Source organism: Protomyctophum bolini (assembly GCF_963924005.1).
Source record: "Protomyctophum bolini genome assembly, chromosome: 3".
NCBI lineage: Eukaryota > Metazoa > Chordata > Actinopteri > Myctophiformes > Myctophidae > Protomyctophum > Protomyctophum bolini.
Genome location: NC_137864.1, coordinates 21,717,620 through 21,727,114, shown reverse-complemented (window position 1 = coordinate 21,727,114; position 9,495 = coordinate 21,717,620). Strand labels below are relative to the sequence as shown.

The 9,495-nt window shown below is 46.9% G+C and overlaps 1 protein-coding gene across 1 annotated transcript in view; it reads right to left on the bottom strand.

The window, feature by feature from the left end:
* Window positions 1-4,668: 4,668 nt before the first annotated feature.
* LOC308312349 (uncharacterized protein) overlaps window positions 4,669-9,495 on the bottom strand; it is a gene marked incomplete at its 5' end in the record, with an annotated part of 59,105 nt that continues 54,278 nt past the window's right edge. Inside the window, 8 exons of the mRNA XM_080758954.1 lie at window positions 4,669-4,768; window positions 5,328-5,421; window positions 5,512-5,793; window positions 5,888-6,193; window positions 6,643-6,888; window positions 7,535-7,757; window positions 7,860-8,256; window positions 9,095-9,494. Coding sequence (XP_080615080.1) covers window positions 4,675-4,768; window positions 5,328-5,421; window positions 5,512-5,793; window positions 5,888-6,193; window positions 6,643-6,888; window positions 7,535-7,757; window positions 7,860-8,256; window positions 9,095-9,494 — 2,042 coding nt within the window. The 3' untranslated portion in view covers window positions 4,669-4,674. The remainder of the gene's footprint in view (window positions 4,769-5,327; window positions 5,422-5,511; window positions 5,794-5,887; window positions 6,194-6,642; window positions 6,889-7,534; window positions 7,758-7,859; window positions 8,257-9,094; window position 9,495) is intronic.

Below are 9,495 nucleotides of genomic sequence, written 5' to 3'. Positions count from 1 at the left end.
ATACTGTAGCTTTAGACTACATTCTGAATGACTGAATGGCTACGTTTACATGAGCAGTTAAATCCCCTTTTCATTCCGAATAGAAGTTCAATCCTATTAAACGTTGTTATGTAAACACCTACAAAAACGTACATCCGAATGAAAACGCTCGATGCGATCTAAAAACCATTCCGATGTCACTGGCCGGATTACTCCGATTTTCAATGCGATTGAAAGAAATTTGACTCATGTATACACTGCTTCGGATGTAAGTTCATTCTGGTCTTTCTGAGCATGCTCCAAGGCGCTAATATCCAAGGCGCGCTGTCGGCGCCGAGGAGTTTGCACATAGAGCGCGTTATTTCGTTCCTTTTTTCAGATCCGAAATCCACAAAAAAAACGTGGAGCAGCAGCAGATGAGATACCCCTGATCTGTGTGTGTGTGTGTGTGTGTGTGTGTGTGTGTGTGTGTGTGTGTGTGTGTGTGTTCAACGGTCTCTCTCTCTCTCTCTCTCTCTCAAAAATAACGAGCGACCCGATACAATAATAATCATCAGTGTTGCGTTGCGTGCCCTGGCCGTGCTGTAGATACAAAGTATAGTAGTAGGCCTACAAATAAAAAGTCACAATGAATGAACTGCCTATATTTTATGTGTCCAACAGATGGCGTAGTTTCACGTGAATTAACATGTATCATGTCTTCTATCACTTCTCCATATAAACACTCATTCGGAATGACCATTTCCCATGTAAACTCGCGGCAAAAAACATTACATCGGATGTATTTTATTCGGAAGTATTTATTCGGAATGATCACCCTTCATGTAAACGTAGCCAATGACTCAGTTTCTATAATTTTTTTCCCTGGAAATTCTCACTTTGCGTGGTGTACAAAGGGTCTTAAAGGGGCAATATACAACATGTGTGGAATTTGACAATAATGTCAGTTCTTCATTTTTCTCTCTAGTGTTGATGTTTTTGTCATTCTTCTCAGTCCTGTTTATGCACCTTTGCGCTCAACCTCATGGTCTCTGTATCCACAAACATGTGATTATGCGGTCGCATCATTATTTTACCACATAATCAGCCAAATGGTGCAGATTATGCAGGGATAACACTTTGTCAAAAAGGGCGCAAATTCTTCCCGCATATTTCATACAGCATAACATCACATAGAACCCCACATATTCTTTGTCCATCATAAAAATAACAAGATACATTTTTGAAGTAAAATCTTTCTTGTTTCATTGATTGTTTATCTACGATTCTCCTTTTGTTGTTGTTTGTTGGATCATCTGACCTTGCATGATTTGGGGGCGAGCTTCATAAATAAAATGTCAGAATCTAAACAGAAAAGCAGCTGTTTTGGACATGCACGCGCGCATGCGCTCCTTCATTGCCATCCCCAGTTCCTGCTTACTGATGCATGTGTCCCTAAAGCGATGACATCAGGGAACGACAGTTTTTTACCTCTGGTCTGCTTTGAGGCAGGACTCCAGAGAAGAAGGTTTTACCTCTGGTCTGCTTTGAGGCAGGACTCCAGAGAAGAAGGTTTTACCTCTGGTCTGCTTTGAGGCAGGACTCCAGAGAAGAAGGTTTTACCTCTGGTCTGCTTTGAGGCAGGACTCCAGAGAAGAAGGTTTTACCTCTGGTCTGCTTTGAGGCAGGACTCCAGAGAAGAAGGTTTTACCTCTGCTCTGCTTTGAGGCAGGACTCCAGAGAAGAAGGTTTTTACCTCTGGTCTGCTTTGAGGCAGGACTCCAGAGAAGAAGGGAAGATATGACCTCATGATCAGTTCTCTAGCAGTGGCCGGCAAACTGTGTTCTTCTGGGCCGGACTAGTAAAGAAACACGGGGAAGGTTGCCGTATATTAGATTACACACACACACACACACACAGGAGTCATGGTGGTTGTTAATAACACATTTAATTGCGGATCACAGAGCTGTACATGAATCCAACCATGGCACAAATTCCTTCACAGCACGTCCAAAAAAACCCATAGAATCATGTATTATTCATTAATACCATTATTATCATTATAATTATTATTCACATAGAACCATTTGTCTCTCATATATTATTATATTATATAATTTTCAAAGCATAAAAATACAAGTCTAATTATTATTATTTATTTGGGGTTGAACACTTGGGTGGTTGTTCCACTTTATGGAATACAGGGGGCGCACTTCACTGGGTGGAGGGAGCGGGGCTGGGAGAACAGAGTCAGTTTGTCAGGGGGGGGGGGGGGGGGATTCATTCTGAAGAAGCTTTCTGGATAAAGAAAAAAAAACACTCGAGTCTAACCCGAGCCAGGTTTCTGTGTTGAATGTAGCGATGCACCGATGTATCGCTCACATGTCTGTATCGGCAAATCAAACATTAAAGCTGGTATAAGCATAAGCATTAATATGTCAACATTTTAACGACTTTTTTTTTTTTGTATTCAGTCATTGGTCGAAATGCCTGTCTACTGCCTGATTGGTTAGTCATTGTGACCGTTTTTTTTTCGACCAGTGACAAAGCTTCTAGGAACATCTTTGAAGTCACAGAGACTACTTTTTTGTGCAGCGTTTTACCCTGCTCTCTGAATACAAAAAAAAGAAAGGTCATTAAAATGTTGACATATTATTGCTTATAGCTACTTTAACCGATGGCAGTAGCAAATATTTATCCGTTGTTGATAAGCATAGGCTACATTTTGTGGTTATCTGTAGTCTACCAAGGTGTAGATTCTATGTTGGTGTGTTGGTTATCTGTAGTCTACCAAGCTGTAGATTATATGTTGGTGTGTTGGTTATCTGTAGTCTACCAAGCTGTAGATTCTATGTTGGTGTGTTGGTTATCTGTAGTCTACCAAGCTGTAGATTCTATGTTGGTGTGTTGGTTATCTGCAGTCTACCAAGCTGTAGATTCTATGTTGGTGTGTTGGTTATCTGTAGTCTACCAAGCTGTAGATTCTATGTTGGTGTGTTGGTTATCTGTAGTCTGCCAAGCTGTAGATTCTATGTTGGTGTGTTGGTTATCTTATCTGTATAGTCTACTAAGCTGTAGATTCTATGTTGGTGTGTTGGTTATCTGTATAGTCTACTAAGCTGTAGATTCTATGTTGGTGTGTTGGTTATCTGTAGTCTACCAAGCTGTAGATTCTATGTTGGTGTGTTGGTTATCTGTAGTCTACCAAGCTGTAGATTCTATGTTGGTGTGTTGGTTATCTGTAGTCTACCAAGCTGTAGATTCTATGTTGGTGTGTTGGTTATCTGTATAGTCTACTAAGCTCTAGATTCTATGTTGGTGTGTGGGTTATCTGCAGTCTACCAAGCTGTAGATTTTATGTTGGTGTGTGGGTTATCTGCAGTCTACCATATCGGTGCATCGCTAGTTGAAACGGAAAGTATATTGCATACCAATAGAAAGCATTGAAATGTACAGTACAGTATAATAAACAAATGTACAGTACAGTATATTACATACTTATACAGTACAGTATAAATAAATACATATACAGCACAGTAGGTTGAATCTGTTTAAAAAAACACTGCAGCAAGACACAGCCTGTGTGTTCATTTATAATGTGTATATATGTATATAGAGAGAGAGAAGGGGAGAAGTGTGTGTGTGTGTGTGTGTGTGTGTGTGTGTGTGTGTGTGTGTGTGTGTGTGTGTGTGTGTGTGTGCCTGCGAGTGTGTGTGTGCGTGTGTGTGTGTGTGTGTACGTGTGTGTGCGCACATGTGCTTGCCTGTGTGTCTGAAAATCAACTACCCACCAGCAATAATTGTGCGCGACAATCGGAGAGGCAAGGATCAGTGGGGGCCACACACACACACAAACACACACACACACACACACACACACACACACACACACACACACACGCACACACACACGCACACACTATGACAACAACCGACAACCAACGGAAACAACAGCAGAACAACAACAATGTCAACAACAACAACAAACGGCCAATGACAACACACAGTTACCCACAATCACTCACTCACTCAGACCAGGAAATGCATTGGGACCAATCAGAAGACAGAAGAAGCATCCGTTGGAACGGCGCCGGGAGTCAAGACGGCTAACAGGAAGCAGTCTGACCGTGTGCTTTTTTATTATTCATTTTTCTGACAGGAAGTGGAACTATTTGTTATCTATAGTTCCACATGGGTCCGTCGGTGTGCGCTTTGATATTTTTGTTTGCGAATCCTCTGTCTGTCTGTTTGTCTTACTTAGCGATTTCTGTCCACGTCAAGAGTTTTTTGCGGAAGACAGGACAAACGCGCGCCCCATCTCATTAATTAAGGTTCCGGCTGTGATTGGTTGCATGAGGCGTGGGGCTGGGACACCGCACGGGGCCACCCGCTCCCCCCCCCCTCCCAAAAAAAAGGAGACACACTTTTAGAGTTGCGCTCTTCATCGCCGCCACCACCAACACCACCATTAGATGGTGCTGTGGAGACTGAGAGGACACGCCTCTTCCTCCTCCTCCTCCTAATCCGTGGACGCTCTCTCTGTCTCTCTCTCTCGCAGCTAGGGGGTGCTCTCTCTCACAATGCACATAGCATGGAGCCATAATTATTATTATGGGAACGCTAATAATGCTAACGCTAAAGTTAATCCGTTAGCATGACAGAGGAGGAGGTGGAGGAGGAGGATAGGGGGAGGGGGGAGGGGTAATGGGCGGGTCTTCAGTCCAGCATGGCGTCCAGTTGGTCGGCCAGGTCGTCGAACATGTTGCCGATGTCGTCCAAGATGGAGGCGCTCTGGTCGCTGGGCAGGGAGCTGTGGGGCGGAACATAGCATGGATTAATTTAACCATATAGACTTATTAGCCTATAATAGAGCGTCGCAGTCCCGCCCCCTTTCATGACGACGCCCAGGCCCAGGAAATAATTCCCAATGCATTTTCCCCATTGACATTTAAAAATGTATTTATTTAAAGACCTTTTATGCCAACTGGAGTCGTGACAAATCATAACAACTAACACATAATTACAAAGAAGAAAAACAATTATTTGTTCCGCCCAAAACATTGTGTTTATTGTCATGATTTGTCACGACAAGAGTTGGCTTTGTCCGCGGCGTAAACATCTTTAAACAAATACTTTTTGAAAAGTCTATGAGGAAAATGAACGGGAATTCTTCTCCGGGTCTCTCGAGGGGGCGGGACTGCAACGCTCTATAGCACCAGAAGACTATCTGGGCCAAATAACACCATAAGGGCTACCGTTTGATTCCACATCAAATAATGCATTCAATAATCAAGAATGTACCAATAGAAGAATAGTCGGGGCTTGAGTCAAAAGTCAGCTTTTGAGTCAAAACGTTAAACACAACTCACTTGTTGTGTTTCTCCTCCACAGATCTCAGCGCTGCGTTCAGCGAGGCGCTGGTCTCCTCCAGTCGTTGCTTCTCTTCCTGCTGCTTCTCCGTGTCCCTCCTCCTCCTCTCCTCTTCCTCCCTTCTCTTTCTGTCCTCCTCTTCCTCCCCCCCCTCCCCTCGCTCCTCCTCCTCGTGGTGGACACGTGGTGTCCTCCTCCTCTCCTCGTCCTCCTGCTCCTCTGGCGGCAGGAGGTCGATGGAGAGCCCGGCGATGGAGGCGCGCGGGGGCTTGACGGGATGGGGGGAGGGTGTAGAGGGGCTCTGGGCCTGGGGCGAGGGGGAGGTGGCAGGAGGTGACATGAGGCACAGGGAGGGGGAGGAGGAGGTGACTGGCTGGGGGGGCTTATTGGAGGAGGAGGGTTTGGGGGCCGTGGGGGGTCCGCGGGGCTTCGGGGAGACGGGCGGAGGAGGAGCCCGCTTCTGTTCTGCTGCTGCTGACGAGAGGCGGAGAAAAAAGTTAATTGGTCGTCACAATTAAGACTTTTAGAAAGCAGCTGTGTGTGTGTTTCTCTCTCTCACCGGGACTGGGCGCGGCATCGGGGGGGTCAGGGCCCGGTATGGGGACCCTCCTCATGGGGGTGGGGGCGTCGGCCTGCGAGCTCGGGACGCTGGCCGATGCGGTTGGCTTAGGAGAGGCGGGCGGCCTCAGACACTTCCTGGCCTCCATCCACTCACAGCTCTCCCTGCTGTCGTCCGCCGGCCTATCAGCAGGAGGAGCCTCCGACTGCGGCCTCCGCCGCAAGACCACGCCTCCGTTCTGCTGCGGTTGGTCCGGCGTTTTCAGGCCGCCGCTCACCAATTGGCCGCCGCCAGGTGTTTCGGACTCTGATTGACAAAGTTATGATGGATTAACGAAAAATAAATAGAAAACTAACTAAAAAATAACGAAAACTGAATAAAAAAAAAAAAGAAAAAAACTAAATGAAAACTAAAAAAAACTTTAACTGAACTGTGTGTTTAGTAACTAAAACTAACTGAAATTATAGAAAAAATGCCCTTAGTTCTAGTTTGTGGATGCGGTTGGCGGTTCATCTGTAAATTAATACATTTTTATATGCTATCTTTTGTTAAGTTTTCATTACACAATGCTTTTTAATATACTGCACCTGACAAATAACTTAACGTAGGCTATAGAAACTAAAACTAACACTAAAACTAATTTAAAAAAAAAAAACTATAACTATTAGCATTTTCAAAAAAAAAAAGAAATTGCAAATCCACTCTAAAGATGAAATTAAAACTAAAAGAAAATGTAAATACCAAACCACTCTAACCTTGTTGGTTGACGCATGGCGCGGTCGTTGCGGCGGTGCCCGGCCGCGATTGGCCGTTGCTCTGAACAACGACGGCCCCTGATTGGTCGGAAGTCGCGCAGGGCCTCCTGCGGACGGTGTCTGTGCCGGTCGTCATGGTGCTGACGGTCGTCGCTATGGTTACGGGGGGGCGGTTGTCAACGTCGTCTCTTGTCGCCGAGGGGCGTGGCCTCCTCCGCAGTGTAACTGTGCCGTCGACGATCTCCGCTAGGGGTGGGCGAAAATTGAGATATTTAATAAAGTTCAGAATCGATGTTTTTCGATATTTATGTATTTATTTATTGTTCCATGTCCATGGCTGACTGACGTTATCTGGCTGCATTGAAGTGTATGATTGGACTTTTCATGGTCCATAATAAACTAAACAATATTATTGTTTAGATCTGTTTTAAAATGTTCTAGAATAATAAAGGCAATGAATCGCAATATGAAATTGAATCGCAATATATTTAGGAATCGCAACTCAAATGGAATCTGCATCCTAGGTATCGATATCTAGGGAGTAGGTCTGCTATTTTTTTTTTATCGTGAAAATGTGCCTCAAATCTATTTTTTTCTTAGGTTAAGAATGGCATTATAAATCAAATGGTAACGGTATGGAGTCAGGAGGTCAGTGAATCGTCCCCTCCTCTAACCTTTAAGAATGGCATTATAAATCAAACCGTAACGGTATGGAGTCAGGAGGTCAGTGAATCGTCCCCTCCTCTAACCTTTAAGAATGGCATTATAAATCAAACCGTAACGGTATGGAGTCAGGAGGTCAGTGAATCATCCCCTCCTCTAACCTTTAAGAATGGCATTATAAATCAAATGGTAACGGTATGGAGTCGGGAGGTCAGTGAATCTTCCCCACCTCTAGTCTCCGGCGACGTCGTAGTGGTTACGGTGGAGCGGGGGCGTGGCTCTGGGCGGGGGGGCTGGGCTGGTTGCCGCGGCGACGCTGAGGCGGCGATCTGGAGGTCGTCGGGGAAACCCTCCGGCGGTCCGCTGATGGTCCGGCGCCGACTGATGACATCATCATCGTCGGCCCCCAAACCGCCAGAACCCGTCTGGCGACGCAGTGCACCTGGACTCACCTGGAAGACATGCACGTGTTACTGTTACACGCACGCGCACACGCGCACGCACACACACACACACACACACACACACACACACACACACACACACACACACACCTGCAGGTAGCTGCTCCCGCCTCCCAGGTTCCTGGGCAGAGTCTTGGCTCCACCCCCGATGGTGGTCTCCAACATGGCCGCCAGGCTGCGCACGCTGCCGGACTCGCCCTCGCCCGACCTCTCCATGACCTCTGACCTCTGCTGTTGGCCCCGCCTCCTCAGCGAGGCCGCCAGGCCGCCGCAGTCGCTGGCTCGCCGCTCCCGATAGGCCGGCGGGCCCAGTAGCCCCTCCTCCCCGTCGCCGCTGCCGGCCGCGGTCGAACTCCCCCGCTTGGGCGGCGTGGGAGGCCGGCCTTTCCGCCGGGGCCGGAGCGTGACGGACGATTGGCTGCGGTTGACGGTGACGTCGTTGGAGGCGGAGCTACTGGTGGAGCCGCCACGGCATACGGTGGCGTATCTGTAAGGGGGCGGAGCCAAGGATTATAACTCAAGCTGTGGGCTGGGGAGCCCACTGGTGGGCTGCGAGGGTATTGCAAGTTAAAACACTGAGGTTTTTAGCATAATATAACATAAAAGGACCACTTTTCAACCTTAATCTTCATATAATTGGTCCTCACTCCTCACTAATGTTCCGAAAACCAGCCTCAAACACCACAAGGCAGTCCCTCAAGTGGAACCCCCAAGGGAAAAGAAAGAGAGGTCGGCCACGAAACACCTGGCGCAGAGACTTGGAGGCAGATGCAAACAATATGGGCCACACTTGGGGACAGCTGGAAGTGTTGGCTCAGGATGGAGATGCTTGGATAACTCTTGTCGACAGCCTAAGCCCCAGAAGGGGTAATAGGCGTAAGTAAGTAATGCTCATGATAAAATAGCACCATTTTCTTCGACTCAGTCTGTGTCTCATGGGTTCAGAAACTCAAACCCGTCCACCAGTGACATCATCGATGTCAAGCTAAGCTAATAGTAACAGCAGGGTTTCTATTCCTGAAAAGTTCCAATGTGAAAATGGAAACCATCGTTCTCACGATAATACAAATCTAAATATTGTTTTAAAATACTATTTAGATTTTTTAACACAGCCCTCCTGAGACACAGACCGGGTAGGACAAAAATTGTGGTATTTTTTATTGGAGAATCCCTAACTAATGAATAATAAACCAAAACTAAGTCTTTAAAGTATAAATAATAATATAAATAATAAAGATAAATTAAACTGAACAAATAAAACAGAATTAACAATAATTGAATGCAAAAACTAAAAATGAAATAAACATAACTATAATAATAATAACCTTTGGGCGGAGTCTGTCTCCAGGTGGGAGGAGTCTGACTCCTCCTCCCCGTTGCCAGGCAACCGCAGCAGCATCGCCGACAAATCGGACGCACCGGTCGTCTGTGCGGGGGGGCGTGGCCGCGCCCTGGGAGACGCCGGTTTGGCAGCGGCCGTGGGGGGTGTGGGGTGTGGCTGGTGGTGGGGGGGGCGGGGTTTAGCCAGCGGGCTGGGAGGGGGCGGGGCGTTGTCCTTGTGTTGGTGTTTCCTGCCCTCTGTAGTGGTGGGGGGGCTGGAGGGAGGGGAGGAGCCTATGATGGCCCCTCCCCTGGAGGGAGGAGGGGGGGAGCCTATGCTGGCCCCTCCCCCTCTCTGGAGCTCCTTCAGTCGACTCACGCCCAACATCAACTTCTTCTGGTGACC